Source organism: Lampetra fluviatilis, chromosome 60 (assembly GCF_964198595.1).
Source record: "Lampetra fluviatilis chromosome 60, kcLamFluv1.1, whole genome shotgun sequence".
NCBI lineage: Eukaryota > Metazoa > Chordata > Hyperoartia > Petromyzontiformes > Petromyzontidae > Lampetra > Lampetra fluviatilis.
The window spans coordinates 6,314,421-6,340,201 of record NC_136334.1 but is presented as its reverse complement, the minus strand read 5'-3'; the positions used below and the strand labels follow the sequence as shown (position 1 = coordinate 6,340,201).

At 49.6% G+C, this 25,781-nt stretch overlaps 1 protein-coding gene across 13 annotated transcripts in view; it reads right to left on the bottom strand.

The window, feature by feature from the left end:
- The window catches only part of LOC144950999 (uncharacterized), a 58,258-nt gene extending 47,191 nt beyond the window's left edge, over positions 1-11,067 (bottom strand). For all 13 annotated transcript variants that reach the window (XR_013640438.1, XR_013640435.1, XR_013640436.1 and 10 more), the window contains exon 1: positions 10,711-11,067. Coding sequence is in view for 6 of the 13 variants with exons in the window: in XM_078881217.1 (XP_078737343.1) it covers positions 10,711-10,887 (177 nt within the window). In the remaining 7 variants the exon portion in view is untranslated. The remainder of the gene's footprint in view (positions 1-10,710) is intronic.
- Positions 11,068-25,781: the final 14,714 nt, after the last annotated feature.

The following is a 25,781-nucleotide window of genomic DNA, read 5'->3' as shown; positions in this document are numbered from 1 at the left end:
AAAAAAAGGTTATAAGCCGGTTACCAGTTTGCCGCGCACACACAGTTACATAAACGCCTCGAGCGATAAACACAATGTTAGCCTATTCTTGGTTCTTTCGGTAAAGTCACGTAGAAGGGAAATAATAAAAATATAAAACAATAAAATTCTCACGACGTTTCGACTGCAACACAAGCAATCATCATCGGGTGTGAAATCCATGGTAAGTACATTTTCTTACCGTGGATTTAAGAACATTTTAAGAAAATTTACTTACTGTGGATTTCACACCTGATGACGATTGCTTGTATTGCAGTCGAAACATCGTGAGAATTTTATTGCTTTATATTTTTATTATTTCCCTTCTACGTGACTTTACCGAAAGAACCCAGAATATGAATCCCTGCAGTCATGAAAGCTTTAAATCAAAATACAATGTTCGCCTGTTCAACTGAGAAACAACAGGGGAGCTGCAATTGGTTATCACACGGGACTTGCAATCCAGAGTTCGCCAATTCCATTCCATCTCCCGACCGGCGCTGTTGCGGAGAGCTCACGACTTAAAACTACGCCGGAATCGCTTCCTAGTTCTTGACTTGCAGAAGCGTTCACGGATTCTGCAAACTGTTACCAGTTGCTGTTATATATATATTTTGCAATGGCTATTACGAAGCTAAGTGGTCGGGGCATTTAAGCCGACTTCGATCGGTGTTTAATCTACCGACGGGGCAGTAATAACAGAACAAGCCAATAGAAGGAGACCTGCCCTCCGCTCTGCGTCCGTTTTTGTTCAAAAGCCCACTTTGAGTTTTCCAGACCAATCTTAATCGGGCAGCAGCATATGTCTAAGTTAGCCACAACTCTGGATGGATTTTCAACTTTCCGGGTCAGACTGCTCGATAACCAGATGCTATTGGTAAAAAATTAACCCGTAAAAACAAAGTTTTTCACTCTAAATCCTTTATATGCGTGGCGGCTAGAGTCCTCTCGTCCTCTGGCTTGAGATGGCTGCCACCTATGGGTCAGATGATTGCCTGCCACCATTAAGCAATTGGTAATTAAATATAATTTTTTTTTTCCTAAAAAGTGTAACATTTTGGAAAAAATTCACGAAAATTAATTGTCACGCACGAGTCTGTGTGCAAAATGTCAGCTCGATTGGATCACGGGAAGTGGGTTAAAAAACGACCGAAAGATTTGCACGGTCGTAAGCGCGCAAGCAAGTGAACTTAATATAAAAGATTTAAAAATAGCATCTGGTTACAATAGCATCTGGAAACAGCACTCCGTATAAAATATGAGGTCGCATTAGCACAAATATGATGCTCAAAACACCAGCATCAAATGAGTTTGTGAGTAATAAAATAGGAACGGTAACCCACAGCTGCGTCCAACTTCGCAACGTGTTGCTCCGCGTCTTGTAACACAATGCTGCCATGAGCTCTCATGAATACATGACTCCCGGTGGCTAAGACTTCCCTAAAATAGGCCTTGCCTTATTGGCTATCGTTGTTATTCATTAAACTATTTTGTATTTTAACAAGTAAGGGCCCACTGAGCTACGTAGCTCTCTTTCAAAAGCGACCTGGCTATCACAAATGATAGCTCAACCAAGTGGCTTGTCATCACGTTCAAATTTATATCAGTAGCCAAATACTCTAAACGCATGTTTCTAAATGTGGAGGGAAAAACCTGAGGACCTGGTAAAAATCCACGCGACCACGGGAAGAACAGGAAAACTCCAAATATACAACAGGCGTCAGCGTCTGGATCAAACCCACGATCTCCTGCCTACCAGGCGAGGTGGTTGACATCTCACCACCGTGGCGCCTTTGCTAACTTCCGCAGCCATAAACGACGAAAACAGGCACGAAACTCAACAAAAAAAACCGCGAGAAAACCAGTGGGCACGATACTCCCCACTCTGCCCCACCTCAATCCCCCCCACCCACGGCGATTCCAAGAATTTCAACAAATTTCCCGGGTGGTGGGGGTCGGTCATGTTTTGACGCGTCGATTTTATTTTTGGCTTGTTTGCAACGGGCATTCTCATCTGTCTCGTACCTCCCCGTCTCTCGTTCGCTCCCTGTCTCCAAAGTAAGAGCGACCGCCCCTCCGCTCCACATCAGATATAAAATCCGTCTGGTTTGTAGAGATATACATGTATAGATTCTAGATTTGAAGCTTTCGTGACTGCAAGGATTCATACTCTTAGTTCTTTCGGTAAAGTCACGTAGTTAAAAAAAAGAATTAAGAGTATATGTATAGATATCCCACTAGTATACATGAGGAGGGGGGTGGGTGGGAGACATTATGGAGACAGCAAGACTTTATTTGATTTAAAACAACTCCACGTCACCCACCAATCTCGATATACTTCTTAAGTACGTGTAATGATGACTTGAAACACTTCTCTCTTGAGATGGCACTTTATTGAAGACACGTTCACTTGACATCAGGCGGAGATCTCACTACAACAGCCCCGAGTCTCCCGCGCATCTCCCTTATATACCGACCGAGGCCAGAACCTGCTCGCTGGTTCTAGACCGCTCACTCCACTGGCAGACTCCGCTGTCCTCTTCAGTCACCTGATCATTCCCGTAGCCACCAGTCCCTTCACACTCACAACTGATACCCGTCATTACCTCCCGTGGCCACCAGTCCCTTCGCACTCACAACTGATACCCGTCATTACCTCCCGTGGCCACCAGTCCCTTCGCACTCACAACTGATACCCGTCATTACCTCCCGTAGCCACCAGTCCCTTCGCACTCACAACTGATACCCGTCATTACCTCCCGTGGCCACCAGTCCATTCGCACTCACAACTGATACCCCTGTCATTACCTCCCGTGGCCACCAGTCCCTTCCTACTCACGAATGATACCCCTGTCATTACCTCCCGTGGCCACCAGTCCATTCGCACTCACAACTGATACCCCTGTCATTACCCCGTGTGGCCACTAGTCGACTCACACCGCATATAGGCTCGACTGTCATTATAGAAATGTCGAACTTGAAATACGTTTTAGTCCATCAGCCCATTCGGTTTTCCAGTCCCAACATTATGAACCTCAATATTTCAAGAGCCGCAATGCAATGTGAACACGAGTCTCAGTGGTCCTTAATAAATAACATCACGATGTAGTGGATCTCGCACCTCCGTTTAGCACGGTTAGTTACGTATGGTGAGAAAGAAGTTAAATATACACATACACAGAGACCCACAGATTAGCACGTTTGAATACGTATGGTGCAAAAGAAGTTCAACATACGCAGAGACTCGCAGATGAGCACGGTTAGCTACGTATGGCGCAAAAGAAGATCTACACACATACGTAGAGACCCACAGATTAGCACGGTTGAATACGTACAGTGCAAAAGAAGTTAATCAAACACATATATACAACTGCCACAGTGGTATAATGATGAGCACACACGGCCACTGGTTCGACACTACCTCCTGATACAGGAAGTCACAAAACAATGGGGCTAATACACTATGAGACATCTCCTTTACCAGTGGCAAAATATAGTAGTAGGTTTTGACCCTTTCAACTGGTACAAAAACTGACACCTTTATACAAGGCATCATGTTTGCAATAACCACAACACAAGCAGTCAAAATGCAAACAAAAAGAAACAACTCTGATGATTATAAGGACAATGCATATCATTATCATCATCAGAGTTGTTTTTTTTTGTTTTCATTTTGACTGCTTGTGTTGTGGTTATTGCAAACATGATGCCTTGTATAAAGGTGTCAGTTTTTATACCAGTTGAAAGGGTAAAAACCTATCACTATTACAATGGGGCGAACATATTAAATCCCCCGGGCACCCCTGCCCAGCCCACCGTCTCTGACCACCACCCAGCAGAGACAATGGGTTGGACACTCAGTTTGCATGCGGTGGGTTAAAGTGTGGGTACTGCCTCCTCCTCTTCCAAGACGCTTTGTCTTGTTACCGTGGAAGAGTAGGCCTAAAGACGCCCTCCCGAAGTGAGTGGGTGGATGGATGAGTGGGTGGAGTGGTTTCAGTGAGCTAAGCAAAACGTCGGGCATCACGCCGTGGTGGGGAGATGTTATCTCCCTCGCCTGGTATACAGAAAGTCCTGGGTTCGATCCCGACCCGACACCTGTATATTTGGAGTTTGCGTGTCTCTATCTCCGTGGTGAGATGTTAACTACCTCGCCTGGTGTACAGGAGGTCGTGGGTTCGATCCCGACCCGACACCTGTTGTATAAATAGAGTTTGCGTGTCTCTCTCTCTCTCTCCCCGCGATCGCGTGGATTTTTTCTCTGGGTCCTCCGGCTTTTCCCCTCCACATTTAGATTCAACGTCACCACACGTTTAAGAGCAGGGGTCGGCAAAACTGCGGCTCTTTAAGGGCAGCTTAGTGACGTTATTTATTAAGGACCACCCTCTCGTATTCACCGCAATGCATTGCGGCTCATGAAATGTTTATTTTTTTTTACCAAATAAAAAAAATGTCTCTTCTTGCGATGTTGATTCCCCGACCCCTGGTTTAGACTAATCTGGCTGATAGAGCTCAGTGCGCGCTTTACCTGGTAAAATAAAAATTGTAAAACAGAAATTGTTACACGGCACAACCACAAACACCTGCGTGGCAGCGACACATATTTTACGATCCAGCTCCCGGCTATTTTAAAACGCGCAAACAGATCCTCGCGTACGACTGCACAGGTGAACGCAGGTGTCGCGATGTGGACACACCCAACTTGAACCACACCCAGCAACACCCACCCACACCTACCACCACCCCCCCCTATAGCCATCGTTGGCTCACTCACCACCGCTCAACAACACTGAGCACCACACCCATCAACCTCCCACACCTACCATCCCCACCCCACCGCCTTTAGCGGCTTTTGGCTCGGCCATCGAACAAAGGCGGTGGTCACCAAATAGTCGCGCAGCGCTTTCCTGTGTGCCTCTGCGACCGTCTCGAACGCTCTTCCGTCCGATATTAGGAAGCCAACAGGGCTGTGCACTTTTAAATCACCTAGAATGTCAAACTCATTACTTTAGAAGTGCTTTTTGTGTTTAGGTTGTTGTCCTTCCCCCGCGCCTCCGACTAGCACGGCTGGCTATGCACGGCGCGAAAGAAGTTAAACATGCATAGCCATTTCGATTTAGAGCTTTCGTGACTGCAGGGATTCATAATAAAATAATACAAATAAAACATAATGTTGTATTTTTATTATTTTATTACTTCCCTTCTACGTGACTTTAACGAAAGAACCAAGAAGATGCATACCCATCACTGTCCATTCATTACTGCCCACTCACCACCGCCCACACTCGCCACCAAAGTCCACACCCATCCACACCCACACCTACCACTCCCCCATAGCCATCACTGCCCACTCACCACCACCCAACAACACTCACCACAGCCCACACTCGCCACCAAAGTCCACACCCATCCACACCCACACCTACCACTCCCCCATAGCCATCACTGCCCACTCACCACCACCCAACAACACTCACCACAGCCCACACTCGCCACCAAAGTCCACACCCATCCACACCCACACCTACCACTCCCCCATAGCCATCACTGCCCACTCACCACCGCTCAAAACTCATCTCCGATGCACTCCCCCCGCACCACCATCGCTCACAGAGAGGAGCTGTCCTATGCAAAGCATGTGGGAGTGTGGTGGTGGTGGTCATGGAGCGTGTCTCCATGAGGCAGGGTTCATCTCATTAAATTTTTAAACCGTTTTGCTTCGCTTTTCCATATATATTTTTGAAATATATATTTCTATAAGTTTTTCAGCTGCATTCTGGTGGTACTATCAGGGGTGGGAAAACCTCATGGGCCACACACAAGACAAATACTTAATTTCATTCACGAGGCTTTCGCGTTAACACACGGAAGCGGATAGCGCACGACTACTTCTGGAGGTCTCTTTAAGTTCAAGTTCATTTATTAGGTATAGCCCTGTGAGCCATTCGGCTCTTGAATCGGGTGCAACCGCAACAAACAAAAACATGAACAAAAAACATCTTAAAGTGAATATGTGACTGAGTGCAAACAGAAAATCCAAGAAAAGACAGCAAAATATTGCAGGAAAATCACCGTACACCAACGCTGTGTGCAAAACTCCCAGTGGGATGCAAGTCAAACAACATCAACCACAAGAGAACTTTGATTAAGGCCATCAGTCTAACTCTGTACAGTGTTTTTTCTGCAATATCTTGCTGTCTTTTCTTGGATTTTCTGTTTGCACTTAGTCACATATTTACTTTAAGATGTTTTTTGTTCATGTTTTTGTCTTTGGTTTGTTGCGGTTGCACCCGATTCAAGAGCCGAATGGCTCACAGGGCTATACCTAATAAATGAACTTGAAATGAACTTGAACTGTAAGTGACATCTGTTCCACGCGGCAGTAGCAGAACTTTCTTTCTCACCCACCCTGCCATATGAGAGTAATGTTTGTCGCATGCCCGTCAAAACGAATGCAAAATAACCCTCCCGTTGTACGCCTGTGGTCATCCAGATTCACGAACACGAAGCAGGAGGGAGAGCAACGATGCGCTCTGCTACTCCTGACGCAATAATAAGGGGCTGAACTAGCTCCTCAATGTAAAACATTTAGTCAAAACTGACGTGCTTAATCTTCTTGGTTCTTTCGGTAAAGTCACGTAGAAGGGAAATAATAAATTAATAAAAATAAAACATAATAAAATACAATTCTCACGACGTTTCGGCCACAACGCAAGCAGCCGTCTACGTGACTTTACCGAAAGAACCAAGAAGATGAATCCCTGCAGTCACGAAAGCTTTAAATCGAGACCAGTGCTTAAGTTATCAGTTGCAATGCAACCAAATGCAGTGCAGCACATTGCCCACCGGGCTGAAACCATCAACTCGCTACACTTGAGAACCCAGTTTAATCACTGTGGACGAGCGGCTAAACCCCCATATTTGAACACAAGATATCAAAAGTGCCGGCTAGGTATGTATGTACGTACGTATGTTGAACTTCTTTCGCACCGTACCTAGTCAACTGTGCTAATCGGAGGTGCGGGAGGAAGAACAGCAACGTAATCACTCACTCACCTCCTTACTCACCCATTCACCCAACTATTCACCGACTCACCCACTCACCCAGTGTATGTATGTTGAATTTCTTTCGCACCGTACGTAACCAACCGTGCTAATTAATGGGAGGAACGGGGGGAAGGACAGCAAAGCAATCACTCACCTCCTCACTCACCCATTCTCCCAACTATTGACCGACTCACCCACTCACCCAGTGTATGTACGTTGAACTTCTTTCGCAAAGCACGTAGCCAACCGTACTAATCGGAGGTACGGGGGGAAGGACAGAAAAGCAATCACTCACTCACCTCCTCACTCACCCATTCATCCAACTATCCACCGACTCACCCACTCACCCAGTGTATGTACGTTGAACTTCTTTCGCACCGTACGTATCCAACCGTGCTAATCGGAGGTGCTATGTCATATTGACATAGCCACTTTGAACTCCCCCTCCACCTCCCCTGAAGCACCTGGCCACCTCAAATTCCAGACGGCACCACTTTCAGCCGTTATGCTATCAGAAATCCTATCTCACATTTGTCTGTTAAGGGAGTCATCAATGACTATATAATCATCATAATCATGATACAATACTCCTTACCGCTAGCACGAGCATTCGCTCCATGACCACAAATCCAAACTTGAATTACGAGCAAGGCCGTCGATTACTTCCACAGCTCTCGCCATCGCTTCCTTCCATCTGCCAGATCAAAACCCAACCTTCAAAGTACGCTCTTCCGTCGTATCATCATCACCACCTACATCAGAATCATCACCACCCCGCTATCAGGATCATCATTACTCGTACCATTATCATAATCACCTTTCACCATCATTATCAACGACAAAGATCCCCCATGTAGCGTTTAACAGACTGCTGGGGCAAGTGCTGTTAGTGAGCACCTACGAAGGCCGGCATGGCACACGATGGGATGGGTGGCCAGCACCACGCCCGGCTGCCTTTGTATCCCTATTTACGATGTTTTCCCACATTGCACCAGGTACTCATTTGAGGCTGAGCGGACCTATGGGACGGCCAGGACAGGGACCGGTTCAGATAATTGTCACAGGTGTTGGCCGTGAGCCGAAATCGAACTCGGGTCGCCGGATTAATAGAGCAGCGTGCTAACCGCTGCACCACCGCTCCCCACCATTATCATGGTGGTGGTGGCAATAATTATAATTACCATAATCGCCACCATCATCTTAGTTTCACAGATTTCACTTGTTGCAAAATCGACGCGTCTTTGACGAACTTCAAAGTGTGCGTCCGACAATTCGCTGCTTGTGCGCGTGTGTTAATGTCCAGCCGCCGCATGCCCAAGCAGCTTCTGTTTGGCCACATACAAGGAGCTAAACAGGCACGGCACGGGCTGGAGAAGAGATGGAGTGATACGGTACGGGGGAGGACGTGGAACTGAGTGGACTTGCCGAAGAGCGGTACCAGCGGTGTCAAGTTCAGGCTCTGTGGAGGAGGAGGCTCGTGAAAGACGCTGCTGCTGCTACTGGGTAAGTTGGAGGCAGTCGCCCTCCAACAACAACGGAGGGCAGAGGAGCGACGCTCACAACAACGAGCGGAACTGTGCCGCTAAAATGCAGAAAGTTTGCACAGTAGGGGGCACAAGCTGGTGCATCTACCAGTCATCTCAGCCAGCCAACCCATGGCACCTGCTGGTCAGTCCCGTGACCTCCTGTCGGCAAGCCTTCGACACTTCACATGGCCTCAACGTGCACTTAGCCTGGCACAAGCACCGTGGTGACACCACCGACACTTTGTGGCGGTTGTTGTGTTAATGCTACCAGTAGGTGAGGTGAAACTTGGAAAAGTCATGTGGAACAAACCCAAAAAAGCATTGCCTCACAATAATAAGTATAAAAACTATAAAAGTGTAAAACAAGATTGTGAGCCAAAAGTTTGTAGTGAATCAGAATCTTTATTTAGACTTTTCACATTCCCAGTTTACAGATATCCAGGCTGAGAGTGGCTTAGTGAGATAAATTACTGAGTTGAGGGTAAATGAAAGCGAGTGGGTTATTGAGTGGGTCGGTGTGTGTGTGTGACGATTATCTGAACCAGTCCTGGGGCTCCCCTAGGTCGACTCAGCCTCAAATGAGTACCTGGTGCGGTGTGTAGTAAACATCGTCACTGGGGGAGACAAAGGCGGCCGGGCGTGGTGTTGGCCACCCACCCCCTCGTGTGCCCTGCCGGCCTTCATAGCACTTGCCCCTACAGTCTGTTGTTGGCTATCAGGGGGATCTTTGTCTTTGTTGGTGAGCGGGTGGGTGGATGAGAGGGTGGGCGAGTGGTTGTATTAATTAGTGGGCGATTGAATGCATGAGAAGTAACTGGGTGGGTTAATTAAAGGGTGGCTGAGTGGGTGGGAGCGAGTGGGTGAATGACAATTGGATGGGCGAATTCATGAGTGGGTGGGTGAATGAGAGAATGAATGAGTGAATAAATGATTGCATTAATTAGTGGGCGATTGAATGAATGAGAAGTAGCTGGGTGGGTGAATTAAAGGGTGGCTGAGTGGGTGGGGTGAGTGGGTGAATGACAATTGGATGGGCGAATGAATGAGTGAGTGAATGAGAAAATGAATGAGTGAATAAATGATTGCATTAATTAGTGGGCGATTGAATGAATGAGAAGTTGCTGGGTGGGTGAATTAAAGGGTGGCTGAGTGGGTGAATGACAATTGGATGAGCGAATGAATGAGTGGGTGAGTGAATGAGTGGGTGAGTGAATGAGTGGGTGAGTGAATGAGTGAGTGGGTGAATGAGAGAATGAATGAGTGAATAAATGATTGCATTAATTAGTGGGTGAATGAATGAGAAGTAATTGGGTGGGTGAAGTAAAGGGTGGCTGAGTGGGTGGGGGCGAGTGGGTGAATGACAATTGGATGGGCGAATGAATGAGTGGGTGGGTGAGTGAATGAGAGAATGAGTGAATGAATGAAACAAAACTTACGCTATTAATGGCCCTTGCTCACACCTCACGGCGTGTTAATGTGGACTGTCCACCAATCGGCTCGGGTTTGTGAAACATTCTACTTTTTTTTTACTGAGCACGGTCTGAGAGGGAAACTCAAAGTATTTTTTTAAAACTCTGTGGGTGGCTAGCACTTGTTCACGGTACCACGGACTCGATTCAGTGGAAAAAAAAACGATTCCTGGCACGCATTTGCCCCACCAAATGATCGATTCCGTGTATCCAGGATGGGATATCAATTATCGAACAATTCGATTCGACCACTGTGAAGTTAAAATCCGCGAGGTAAAATTTTCACCGTCGAATTTCGGCCGATACATTTTGAAACGCCGCTATCGATTTCCAGTATCGATTCTCGTTATGTGCGCGTTGTTTTTTTTATTTGATTATAAACCGAATCCGTCAACCGCCGTTCCCCCCGTTCGCACGCAAATCAACGGCAAGAGTCCAAAGCGATTGATCGACGTAATTCGAACACACCGATCGATTCCAACAAGCGATCTTAGCTTTCATTTCCCCTTTTCAATCCATTAAAAAAGATCGACTCCAAACAAACCACCGTCACCATCGACGATTCTCAACACCGGTCACCTCAGAAGCAGCAAAAAAAACACATTTTTTTTTGTTTTTGGCGGGCAAAAAAGATGAGCACGCAGCTTTACCTTGCCGAAGTAGGCGGCCCAGTGAAGAGGAGCCCAGCCGTAGAGTCTGTCTTCGGCGAGGGGATCGTGTCTTGCCGAACGTAGCAACTGCGCCAGGCGGACCGCGTCTCCGTCTCTGCACGCTCCGTGCAGCGCTTCCTCGCAACCGGCCCAGCCCCAGCATTCGTCCTGCGACATGATGATGGGTCGGTCGTGTGGCGTGTGCGTCGTTCAAACTTGGGTCGCCAAAATGACGGATTGGCTAGGCAACTCACTCGATTAATTTAAATTGTTTTTGTTCGCTGCGTTGTGCGAGGGGGGTGATGAGGCGACGGGGGAAAAAAACGCGCGCGATCTCCTCAGTTGCCTCGCGCGCTTAGCCCCGCCCCCTATTTAGCCCCACCCCCCCCCCTTATTTAGCCCCGCCCCCCTATTTAGCCCCACCCCCTATTTAGCCAACCTCTATTTAGCCCCCCCCCCTATTTAGCCCAACCCCCTTCTACACCCATCCACCCCACACCGAGCTAAACTCCCGCCCCCACCAACCGCCAAACGCGATGACGTCACGGCACATCGACTTGCGCGTGGCGTCATCGCGCTGAAGTCGATTGCCGCGCGCGCGCGCGCGCGCCAACGTGACGTGGTGACGTCACCGCGTTCCGTTCGCGACCCACCTCGTAGCCATCGGTCAACGAACGCGATGACGTTTGAATACGTCATTACGTTCAAATAGATGCACGCTCGAGAACCATCGTGCGTGACGACGTCACGAGCCCTCCGCCTTTCTTCCCCACTCGGGTGTTAAGCCTTTGGCGTGCGCGGTGACGTCATCACGCTCGAGCGAAGCGACCATCCTGACCCAAAGCGTGCGCGGTGACGTCATCACGCTAGAGCGAAGCGACTCCTGACCCCAAAGGTGCGCGGTGACGTCATCACGCTAGAGCGAAGCGACTCTCCAGACCCAAAGCGTGCGCGGTGACGCCATCACGCTCGAGCGAAGCGACCATCCTGATCAAAAGCGTGCGCGGTGACGTCATCACGCTCGAGCGAAGCAACTCTCCTGACCAAAAGCGTGCGCCGTGACGTCATCACGCTAGAGCGAAGAGACTCTCCTGACCAAAAGCGTGCGCGGTGACGTCATCACGCTAGAGCGAAGCGACTCTGCTGACCCAAAGCGTGCGCCGTGACGTCATCACGCTTGAGCGAAGCGACTCTCCTGACCAAAAGCGTGCGCGGTGACGTCATCACGCTAGAACGGAGCGACTCTCCTGACCCAAAAAGCGTGCGCGGTGACGTCATCACGCTAGAGCAAAACGACTCTCCTGACCCAAAAAAGCGTGCGCGGTGACGTCATCACGCTAGAGCGAAGTGACTCTCCTGAACCAAAGCGTGCGCGGTGACGTCATCACGCTAGAGCGAAGCGACTCTCCTGACCCAAAGCGTGCGCGGTGACGTCATCACGCTCGAACGAAGTTCTTCTCCTGACCCAAAGCGTGCGCGGTGACGTCATCACGCTAGAGCGAAGCGACTCTCCTGACCCAAAAAAGCGTGCGCGGTGACGTCATCACGCTAGAGCGAAACGACTCTCCTGACCCAAAGCGTGCGCGGTGACGTCATCACGCTAGAGCGAAGCGACTCTCCTGACCAAAAGCGTGCGCGGTGACGTCATCACGCTAGAACGGAGCGACTCTCCTAACCCAAAGCGTGCGCCGTGACGTCATCACGCTCGAGCGAAGCGACCACCTGACCCAAAGCGTGCGCGGTGACGTCATCACGCTAGAGCGAAGCAACTCTCCTGACCCAAAAAAGCGTGCGCGGTGACGTCATCACGCTAGAGCGAAACGACTCTCCTGAACCAAAAAAGCGTGCGCGGTGACGTCATCACGCTAGAGCGAAGCGACTCCCCTGACCCAAAGCGTGCGCGGTGACGTCATCACGCTCGAGATAAGCGACGAGTGCCCTAACCAAATGCGTGCGTAGTGACGTCATCACGTTCGAGCTAAGCTTCTCCAGACCCAAAGCGTGCGCCGGTGACGTCATCGCGTAAGCCGTTCCCCGCCCCCATCTGGCGTATGATTGGTGTGTGAGAATCATAACTGACCAATAGCAACTAATTGAAAATAGGCTCCACCCACATTACCAGCATCCCCCCCACCCCTCCCCGTTCCCCTAAACACCCCTCCCCCACCCCCCACACACCCCTCCCCCACCCCCCGCATACCCCTCCCCCACCCCCCACATACCCCTCCCCCACCCCCGCATACCCCTCCCCCACCCCCCGCATACCCCTCCCCCACCCCCCACACACCCCCGCCCCTCGCCCCTGGCGACTGAGGAATGTGAGCGCGCGAAACGGAAGACGCGGAGTGGATTCCCCCCCCCCACCACCGACGCCGGCTCGCGGAATGGATCGTGCAAAGGGAAACCAGGACCGGATTATCTCACGCAAAAAAATATGTCAGCGGACAAACAACGCCTCCACAAACATAAATATATACACAAAACCAATGTAATCCCATCAGTTACTCGGCCTTCTGGGAGTACAGCAGCAAACGCCCGGGACACTGGTTTGGACTTTCAGTGTAGCATCAGCAGAGCCAAGCTTTGCGCGAGCCAATACCGATTAACTAACTACACCAGATGCTCAAAGACAGGGGCGAAGGGCGGGGGGGGGGCTCCTATGGAGTCAAACCAGTTTCTCCATCTGTTTCATGGGATGCAAAATGAAAGATTTTAACCCGGAGTGGAGTTTCATATTTGCATGCCAAACGTTCGGATTGGGATCGGGTTATGACTGTATGTCTTACGCCGTGGTGTTACCATTCGGAAATTGAATTTTCCGGGGTGGATTTCCTCTCCATATACTTTTTGGATCGGGATCGAACCCGGAGTGGATTTTTTTGTTCTTTTCCCCTCGTGGATTGTGGATTTCGGTGTAAATTCCACTTGTAGGCGGCGTGCGGGTGGTTCGCCCGAGTTAAGAGGCGGAGAGTTTCATTGTCCCACAACACTGGCACGGCTACTAATTGGATACTAATGAATAATTAACTCCCCTCCCCCCACCCACACCCACCTCCCATGATGCAATGTATACAGTGGCGTTTATAAGAAAAACATGGCCAACTGGACTTCTGTGGCCAGCGAGTTGGCAAACCAAAAACACATTCTAGATTTGAAGCTTTCGTGACTGCAAGGATTCATATTCTTAGGGGTTTTTTTGCAGCAGTCATGCTGTGACGGTTCCACCTGAAGACGGAAGCTTGTGTTGCCTCCGACACGTCATGATTTTTATTTTATTTTACTTTGATAAATTTTTATTTTTTTACCTACGTGACTTTACCGAAAAAATATCTAAGAATACAAAAACACATTGTCCTGCGGAGGGAGCTGGTAGGAACGTTAGGTGGCTCAGTCAATGGCCTGCAGGGTCAACGGCGGCGTGGTGTATTCCGCAAATATGCCCGACTGTGAGGGCGGGCACAAGCCGGCGTGAGTAGGTTAAACGTTGAGTTTTATAAGGACACCATGGGGTGACCAGCCCCTCCCCACCCAGCCCCACCCCTCCCACCCCCCACCCAGCCCCACCCTCCCCACCCAGCCCCTCCCCACCCTCCCCTCTCCACCCAGCCCCTCCCCACCCTCCCCTCTCCACCCAGCCCCTCCCCACCCAGCCCCACCCCTCCCACCCCCCAGCCCCACCCCTCCCACCCCCCAGCCAGCCCCACCCTCTCCACCCAGCCCCTCCCCACCCTCCCCACCCAGCCCCTCCCCAGCCCCACCCTCCCCATCCAGCCCCTCCCCACCCTCCCCTCCACACCCAGCCCCTCCCTCCCCACCCAGCCCCTCCCTGCACGACGGACGGACACAATAATCTCCTGTGGGCTGGTAGAACCAGTGGGTTCCTACCAGTAAAAGTCTATTTAATAAAGTAGAACGTGTTGTCTATATTCATTTAAAGTTGCGCATTTTGATGTGACGTCACATTTCTCAACCACCCCCCCCCCTCGTCACACATCGTCACAAATGTCTGACCCCCCCCCCTCCCCTAGGTGCGTGACGTCATTTATGGACGGCCCCCAAGCACACGGGGTAGGATATTTTGAAACTTTACAAACATAGTAACGACGAGATCACTCGCGACACATTACTGTGGAGTCAACATTGGGGGGTACCAAATCTTCCAGGGGGTCTGGGCCCCCCCAGAAAAAAAATCTCAATTTGAAAACTCATTTCCTGCCTAAAATATTAAAAAATTCACTAACGCTTTGGATGGACTTTTTATAGATTTTTAACAATAATGTCTAATAGTGTATTGTATTACATTGCTCTATTTTTTCTTTTTTTTACCTGTTCTTGTTTCGTTGTATGTAATGGCAGAGATTAGGGATTAATAAAGTACAACCATAACCACAATCATATAAACAGAAATTTATTTAATAGCAGTATGTTGGGGGGGGGGGGACATTTTGAGAATATTTGAATATGGGGGGATGTGTGTCCCCCCAATAAAAATAATAATTACGGCCTTGAAACTACATATTTATTTTGTATTTACTTTTAAACAAAATACTTGCTCACTGACGCATGAGAAGCAGGGATAAAAGCCAGTCTTTATTATAACAAATAAATAAATATTTAATAATTCATAGACTGAGTTACATGGAATTACAGTGCCACTGTCTGCGGACACGATTGAAAAGGTTGCGCGCAAAACCCGGGGCTTGGATTCTCGACAAACGCGGGGCCTGGATTCCCCACAAAACCCGGGGCTTGGATTCTCGAAAAACGCGGGGCCTGGATTCCCGCAAAACCTGGGGCTTGGATTCCGCGCAAAACGCGGGGCCTGGATTGCCGGAAAACGCTTCCTGAATTCCCGCAAAACCCGGGGCCTGGATTCCCCGCAATACGCGGGGCCTGGATTCCCGCAAAACCCGGTGCTTGGATTCCCCGCAAAACGTGGGGCCTGGATTGTCGCAAAACGCTTCCTGAATTCCCGCAAAACCCGGGGCTTGGATTCCCCGCAAAACGAGGAGCCTGGATTGCCACAAAACGCATCCTGGATTCTACACAAAACGCGGGGCATGGGTTGCCGCAAATCCCGGGGCCTGGATTCCCCGCAAAAACCTGGATTCCCCGCAAAACTCGGGGCTTGGATACCCGCAAAACTCGGGGCCTGGATTTCCGCAAAACGCGGATCTGGATCGCGTGTTCAGCTCCATCACAAACTCACGACATACTCCTGGGATGAGGTTTTGTTGATGTATGCGAGCTACGTACTAAAGTTGTTGTTGTATGCGAGCTAAGGGGCCGTCCATAAATGACGTCACGCGATTTTGGACGATTTTTGACCCCCCCCCCTCGTCACAAGGCGTCACAAAAAGTCAGACCCCCCCCCTCAAATATGACGTCACAAAGCTCTGCCCACCCCCCCAAAAAAAAAACATGCTTCAAATCGCTTTAGACTATTGTCATTGTAGTGCGTGTTTCATGTGGCGCTGCACTCTGATGTTGTAGGAGAAAACATTTAGTAAAAAGTCTATTTAATTAAGTATAGCGTGTTGTCTGTATTTATTTAAAGTTGCGCATTTTGATGTGACGTCACATTTCCCCCCCTCCCCACCCCCCTCGTCACACATCTTCACAAATTTCTGACCCCCCCCCCCACCCAGCTGCGTGACGTCATTTATGGACTCTCTGTCCGAACAGGCAACTGGACACACGGACAGGTGTGTTCGTATCTCTGGATGTTCGTAAGGCGAGCGTTCGAAAGTAGAGGAGTACCTGTACACTCTTCTTGGTTCTTTCGGTAAAGTCACGTAGAAGGGAAGTAATAAAATAATAAAAATAAAACATAATAAAACAATTCTCACGACGTTTCGGCCACAACGCAAGTAGCCGTCCTCAGGTGTGGCCGAAACGTCGTGAGAATTGTTTTATTATGTTTTATTTTTATTTTTTTATTATTTTATTATCTCCCTTCTACGTGACTTTACCGAAATAACCAAGAAGATGAATCCCTGCAGTCACGAAAGCTTTAAATCGAAAGATACCTGTACACTGTGTAAGATCGTCAAATGCTGCCACCTGATGGCCAAGAACGTTATACGTTCACGAAATTAACCAGCGCGCGCGTGTGTCTGTGTGAGTGCTCGATGTTTGTGGAGGAGGCTCGTGAAGGACGCTGCTGGGCAATTGGAGGCGGTCGCCCTCCAACAACAATGGAGGGCAGAGGAGCGACGCTCACAACAACGAGCAGAACGCCGGGTGGCTAAAACGCAGCGAGTTGGCACAGTGGGGGGCACGGGTGGTGCATCTGCCAGTAGCCATCTCAGTCAGTCAACCCATGGCACCTGTAGGGTCTGCCCCGTGACCTCCTGCACCTAGCCTGGCACAGTAGGGGCCACAGGTGGTGCATCTGCCAGTAGCCATCTCAGTCAGTCGACCCGTGGCACCTGCTGGGTCTGCCCCGTGACCTCCTGCACCTAGCCTGGCACAGTAGAGGCCACAGGTGGTGCATCTGCCAGTAGCCATCTCAGTCAATCGACCCGTGGCACTTGCTGGGTCTGCCCCGTGACCTCCTGTCGGCGGGCGTTCGACACTTCACGTGGCCTCAACGTGCACCTAGCCTGGCACCACAAGCGTCGTGGTGACGTCACCGCCACTTGGTGTCGAGTGTGGGTTTTCGATGTTTGACAACAATTTTAATTGACCTAATCAACGCCGCGTTAATGATCGACGACCGTATGAACTCATGCCAAATATCGAACCTTAAAAATATAATAATATTGTTTGTAATTCTAGATTTGAAGCTTTCGTGACTGCAAGGATTCATACCCTTTGGTTTTTTCGGTAAAGTCACGTAGGTAAAACAATGAATAAAATAAAATAAATTAAAATAAATGAAAACAACTAAGTTAAATCACGACGTTTCGGAGGCAACACAAGCCTCCTTCATCAGGTGTAAAAAGGCACAGCAAAACAACTTGTTTTACTTTGCAACAAATATCGTGTCGCGAAATATGATCTGAAACATCTGCGATTTAAACACGACTAGCCTCTAGATGGCATCACAGCCACGGTATTGCAACAGCGCGCGCTGGTGGGGATTGTTGTTATTTAAAGTTTAGAATTCTCGGGATGATGATGATAATAAGACGCCACTCTAGAAAGTAAAGACGCACCCACCCCCTCCACCCTCCCTCCACTCGTCTTACAAGCTAGCCGTGTGTGTAGCAGTGTCGTGTATTGTGTAGTGTATAGTGTAGTGTATTGTGTAGTGTATTGTGTAGTGTATAGTGTGTAGTGTATAGTAGTTTATAATAGTGTAGTGTACAGTAGTGTAGTGTATAGTAGTGTATAGTGTAGTAGTATATAGTGTAGTGTATAGTGTAGTGTATAGTTTGGTGCAGTGTCTAGTAGTGTCTAGTAGTGTAGTTTATAGTGTAGTGTATAGTGTAGTGTGTAGTAGTGTATAGTGTAGTGCATAGTGTAGAGTAGTGTAGTGTATAGTAGTGTAGTGTAGTGTGTAGTGTATAGTAGTGTAGTGTGTAGTAGTGTAGTGTGTGGTGTATAGTAGTGCAGTGTAGTGTGTAGTGTCTAGTAGTTTATAGTAGTGTAGTGTATAGTAGTGTAGTGTATAGTGTAGTGTATAGTAGTGTATAGTGTAGTGTATAGTGTATAGTAGTGTAGTGTATAGTGTGTAGCAGTGTAGTGTATAGTAGTGTAGTGTGTGGTGTATAGTAGTGCAGTGTAGTGTGTAGTGTCTAGTAGTTTATAGTAGTGTAGTGTATAGTAGTGTAGTGTATAGTGTAGTGTATAGTAGTGTATAGTGTAGTGTATAGTGTATAGTAGTGTAGTGTATAGTGTGTAGCAGTGTAGTGTATAGTAGTGTAGTGTGTAGTAGTGTATAGTAGTGTATAGTAGTGTAGTGTATAGTAGTGTAGTGTGTAGTGTAGTGTATAGTGTAGTGTATAGTAGTGTATAGTAGTGTAGTGTATAGTGTAGTGTATAGTAGTGTATTGTATAGTAGTGTAGAGTATAGCGTAGTGTATAGTAGTGTATAGTAGTGTAGTGTATAGTGTAGTGTATAGTAGTGTAGTGTATAGTAGTGTAGTGTATAGTGTAGTGTATAGTAGTGTAGTGTATAGTGTAGTGTATAGTAGTGTATAGTAGTGTAGTGTGTAGTGTATTCATACCTGCCAACCCCTTATCATTGCCAACCTCATTACAGACCAACTCAGACCTTACGGGTCACCCCGTGACCCTTATGAATCTCAACGTTCATCCTACAAAGTCCCATCACAAGGTAGAAACACAAACACAGAGACACAAAGTTGTGTAGTTGTGTTGCCCGCATTGAAACGGCTGTGCGTCGTGTGGCCCTGCAAACTCAACTTCCCTGTACAAGAATACGGGGCGATGGGATTACAAGACGCACCCAATAAAGTTATACAAATATGGTCACCAGTACCGGATTATAAGACGCACTCAATGAAGTTATACTAATCTGGTCACGCGCAAGTACCGGATTATAAGACGCACTCAATAAAGTTATACAAATCTGGTCACGCGCAAGTACCGGATTATAAGACGCACCCAATAAAGTTATACAAACCTGGTCACGAGTACCGGATTATAAGACGCACTCAATAAAGTTGTACAAATCTGGTCACCGGTACCGGATTATAAGACGCACTCAATAAAGTTATACAAATATGGTCACACACGAGTACCGGATTATAAGACGCACTCAATAAAGTTATACAAATATGGTCACGCGCAAGTACCGGATTATAAGACGCACTCAATAAAGTTGTACAAATCTGGTCGCACACGAGTACCGGATTATAAGACGCACTCATTAAAGTTATACAAATCTGGTCACACACGAGTACCGGATTATAAGACGCACTCAATGAAGTTGTACAAATCTGGTCGCACACGAGTACCGGATTATAAGACGCACCCAATAAAGTTATACAAATCTGGTCACCAACCGGATTATAAGACGCACCCAATAAAGTTATACAAATCTGGTCACGAGTACCGGATTATAAGACGCACCCAATAAAGTTATACAAATCTGGTCACACAAGTACCGGATTATAAGACGCACTCAATAAAGTTGTACAAATCTGGTCACACACCAGTACCGGATTATAAGACGCACCCAATAAAGTTATACAAATCTGGTCACACACCAGTACCGGATTATAAGACGCACTCAATAAAGTTATACAAATCTGGTCACACACAAGTACCGGATTATAAGACGCACTCAATAAAGTTCTACAAATCTGGTCACACGCAAGTACCGGATTATAAGACGCACTCAATAAAGTTATACAAATCTGGTCACACACAAGTACCGGATTATAAGACGCACCCAATAAAGTTGTACAAATCTGGTCACACGCAAGTACCGGATTATAAGACGCACTCAATAAAGTTGTACAAATCTGGTCACACGCAAGTACCGGATTATAAGACGCACTCAATACAGTTGTACAAATCTGGTCACACACCAGTACCGGATTATAAGACGCACTCAATAAAGTTATACAAATCTGGTCACACACAAGTACCGGATTATAAGACGCACTCAATAAAGTTGTACAAATCTGGTCACACACCAGTACCGGATTATAAGACGCACTCAATAAAGTTATACAAATCTGGTCACACACAAGTACCGGATTATAAGACGCACCCAATAAAGTTGTACAAATCTGGTCACACGCAAGTACCGGATTATAAGACGCACTCAATAAAGTTGTACAAATCTGGTCACACGCAAGTACCGGATTATAAGACGCACTCAATACAGTTGTACAAATCTGGTCACACACCAGTACCGGATTATAAGACGCACCCAATAAAGTTATACAAATCTGGTCACACACCAGTACCGGATTATAAGACGCACTCAATAAAGTTATACAAATCTGGTCACACACAAGTACCGGATTATAAGACGCACTCAATAAAGTTGTACAAATCTGGTCACACGCAAGTACCGGATTATAAGACGCACTCAATACAGTTGTACAAATCTGGTCACACACCAGTACCGGATTATAAGACGCACACCCAACTGGCAATCGTGGCGACAAAGACAAAGGCCCCCCGTGTAGCCTTCAGCAGACTGTAGGGGCAAGTGCTGTTAGCGAGTCGCACCCAATGAAGGCCGGCACGGCGCACGAGGGGGGTGGGTGGGTGGGTGGTTAGCACCACGCCCGGCCGCCTTTGTCTCCCCAGTGACGACGTTTACTGCGCACCGCAACGGGTACTCGTTTTGAGGCTGAGTCGACCTAGGGGGAGGCACAGGACCGGTTCGGATCAATCGTCGCCTGGTGGTGTTGGTGGCCGTGAGCGGGAATCGAACTTGGCTCACAGCCGGTGTTCGTAGCGCTAACCGCTGCACCACCGCTCCCCCCCCCACAATGCACAGAGAGAGAGAGGGGGGGAGGGGGGAGTCATCTAGCAGTGGAGTGGCGCGCAATGCATCACTGTTAATTACGCAGAGAGCCTTGCGTTGTCGACATCACGGCGTGGTGGGGGGGGTGGGGTGGGGGTGTGGGTGGGTGGGTCTGGGGTGGTGTGTGTGGGGGGAGTGGGTGGGGTGGGTGGGTGTGTGTGTGTGTGGGGGGGTGTGGATGGGTGTGTGTGGGTGGGTCTGGGGTGGTGTGTGTGGGGGGAGTAGGTGGGGTGGGTGGGTGGGTGTGTGGGGTGTGGGATGTGGGTGGATGGGTGTGGCGGGGTGAAGGTGGGTGTGGGTGGCTGTGGGTGGGTGGGAGTGGGTTGGTGTGGGTGGGTGTGGGGGGTGTGGTTGTGGGTGGGTCGGTGTGGGTGGGTGTGAGGGGGTGGGTGTGGATGGGTGTGGGTGGATGGGTGTGGGGTGTGAGGGTGTGGGTGGGTGGCTGTGGGTGGGTGTGTGTGTGGGGTGTGGATGGGTCGGTGTGGGGGGGTGTGGGTGGGTGGCTGTGGGTGGGTGTGGGGGGGTGTGTGTGGGTGTGTGTGGGTGGGTGTGGGTGGGTGGGGGGGGTAGTGGGGGGTGCGCGCACGGCATCGCTTTCACGCTAATTTGATGGCACGGTGTTTAAAAAAAAAGACCCACAAAGACAAAAGGTCCCCCTCGTGTCGAGGTAGCCTCCCGCAGGCTGTCGGGGCAAGTGCAGTGAGATGTTAACCGCCTCGCCTGGTCTACAGGAGGTCGTGGGTTCTATCCCGACACTGACGACGCCTGCTGTATATTTGGAGTTTGCGTGTCTCTCTCTCCCCGTGGTGAGATGTTAACTACCTCGCCTGGTCTACAGGAGGTCGTGGGGTCGACCCCGACCCTGACGATGCCTGCTGCTGTATATTTGGAGTTTGCGTGATGATCAGCCGCTAACGTTGTTGAGGAGCTATCATTTGTGCTAGCCCAAGGTGTTAACTTCTGTGCCAGGCTAGGTGCCGGTGGAGGTCACGTGGACAGACCCAGGTGTAACCTGTTAACTGCTGTGCCAGGCTAGGTGCAGGTGGAGGTCACGTGACAGGCCCAGCAGGTGCCATGGCTTGAGTGCCGAGATGACTACTGACAAATGCACACAGCATAGACACACAGCACACACACAGCATAGACACACAGCACACACACAGCATACACACACAGCACACACACAGCATACACACACAACACACACACACAACACACACAGCACACACACACAGCATACACACACAGCACACACACACACAGCATACACACAGCACACACACAGCACACACAGCATAGACACAGCATACACACACAGCACATACACAGTATAGACACAGTATAGACACACACAGCATGCACGCACACAGCATACATACACACAACACACACACAGCATACACACACAGCATACACACACAGCATACACACACAGCATACACACACACACAGCATACACACAGCATACACACAGCACACACACACAGCACACACAGCACACACACACACAGCATACACACAGTGTATATGCTAGCACAGACACAGCACACACAGCACACACACAGCACACACACAGCACACACACAGCACACACACACAGCACACACACACAGCAGACACACACACACAGCATACACACACAGTATACACACACACAGCACACACACACAGCATACACACAGCATACACATAGCACACACATAGCACACACACAGCACATACACACAGACACAGCATACACACACAGCATACACACACACAGCATGCAAGCACAGACAGCTGTCCAGCGAGCGTTCCGCGTTGCGAGCGAGAGGCGATTTGCGTTGTTGGCTGGGCACGATCCCGTTTGGGGCGAGAAAGCGAATCAATGTAACACGCACATTTGTTTTGGGTTAATTACACAATCCCTCAATTGATCGCACGCACGCACACACGCACGCACGTGTCATTAATCACAATGCTGCATTAACCAGGCTGGGTTTATTCATCATCATCATCAACATTACGGAGTTGATGATGGCATGGATGCGTTTGCGTAGCCTGTAACAGACTGTTGGGGCAAGTGCTGTTAGCAGCACCTATGAAGGCCGGCACGGCACACGAGGGGGTGGGTGGCCAGCACCACGCCGCCTTTGTCTCCCTCGTAGCGATGTGTACACAACGCACCAGGTACTCATTTGAGGCTGAGTCGACCTAGGGAAGGCCCAGGACCGGTTCAGATAATCGTCACTGGTGGTGTTGGCCGTGAGCGGGAATTGAACTCGGGTCGCCAGGTTCGTAGCGCAGCGTAGCGCTAACCACGACACTACCGCTCCCCACAGACACACACAGACACGCACACAGACACACGCACAGACACACACAGACACACACGCACAGACACACACAGACACACACGACAAACACATAGACACACACGACAAACACACACGCACAGACACACACGCACAGACACACGGACAAACACACATGCACAGACACACACGCACAGACACACGCACAAACACACATGCACAGACACACACGCACAGACACACGCACAAACACACACGCACAGACACACACGCACAGACACACGCACAAACACACATGCACAGACACACACGCACAGACACACACGCACAGACACACACGCACAGACACGCAGACACACAGACAAACACACGCACAGACACACACGCACAGACAACAACCGACATTCGCCACTAAGTGGCGGTGACGTCACCACGACGCTTGTGCCAGGCCATGTGCACCTTGAGGCCACGTGCACCTTGAGGCCACGTGAAGTGTCGAATGCCCGCTGGCAGGAGGTCACGGGGCAGACCCAGCAGGTGCCACGGGTCGACTGACTAAGATGACCGAGATGACTGGCTGATGCACCACCTGTGCCCCCTACTGTGCCAACTTGCTGTGCTTTAGCCACCCAGCGCTCCGCTCGTTGTTGTGAGCGTCGCTCCTCCGCCCTCCGTTGTTGTTGGAGGGCGACTGCCTCCAACTGCCCAGTAGCGTCCTTCACGAGCCTCCTCCACAGAGGCCGATCTTGACACCGCTGGTACCAGTCATCGGCAAGTCCACTCAGCTCCACGTCCTCCTGTACCACATCACTCCATCTCTTCTCTAGCCCGTGCCGCGCCCGTTTAGCCCCCTCGATCCGGCCGAACAAAAGCTGTTTAGGCATGCGGTGGCTGGGCATGCGGGCTACATGACCCAGCCAACGCAGCCTTGCCTGCCGGAGGAGCTCACCGATGGGACTTTGCCCAGATTTTTCAAGGATTTGTGAGCTCCTCACACAATCCAGCCTGGTTAAACCCAGGATGGATCGTAGGCAGGCCAGCCTAAATGTTTCTAACCGGCGAAGATGCTCCATTAGGGGGGGGGGTCCACGTTTCGCAAGCGTAGAGAAGAGAGGGAATGACCGTGGCCGAGACCTGAAGCTTCGTGCGGAGCGACAGACCAGGTAGCTTCCACACAGCGTTACGCAACCGATGAAAAGATATTGCCGCTCGACTGATTCGGAGTGAGACCTCTGCTGATAAACTGGAGCCGGTCATAAGCACACTGCCCAGGTATGGGAAACTCTCCACTCTCTCCACAACTGCCCCATCACACAAACACAGACACACGGACACACACACAGACACACACACAGACACACGTACAACAGACACACACAGGCACATGCACGCACAGCATAGACATACAGATACACAAAGACATACACACACAGACACACGCACAGACACAGACACACGCACACACACACACAGACACACACACACACGGACACAGACACAACAAAGATCCCCTGTATAGCCTTAACTATTGGGGCAAGTGCTGTTAGCGAGCACCTATGAAGGCCGGCACGGCATGCGAGGGGGTGGTTGGCCAGCACCACGCCCGACCGCCTTTGTCTCCCCAGTGGCGATGTTTACAACATACCGCACGAGGTACTCATTTAAGGCTGAGACGACCTAGGGGAGGCCCAGGACCGGTTCAGATAATCGTCACCGGTGTTGGCCGTGAGCGGGAATCGAACCCGGGTCACCAGGTTCGTAGCGCAGCGCATAGAGAGACACACTCACACACAGACACGCAGACACATGCACGCAGACACACGCACGCAGACACACAGACACACGCACCCACGCATACACAAACACACAGACACACGCACGCACACAGACACAGCAACACACAGACACAGCGACACACACACAGACACACATACGCACACACATACACACACACGCACGCAGACAGATACACGCACACACACAGACACACCGACACACGCACAGACGCACACACACAGACAAACACACAGACACATGCACACACACACAGACACATGCACGCACACAGACAAACACACAGACACGTGCACGCACACACACAGACACACGCACGCACACACACACACGCACACAGACAAAACACAGACACGCAGACACGCATGCACACACACGCAGACAAACACACAGACACGCACATAGAGACACACGCACACACACAGATACACACGCACACACAGACAAACATACAGACACATGCACACACAAACACACGGACACACGCACGCACACAGACAAAACACAGACACACGCATGCACACACA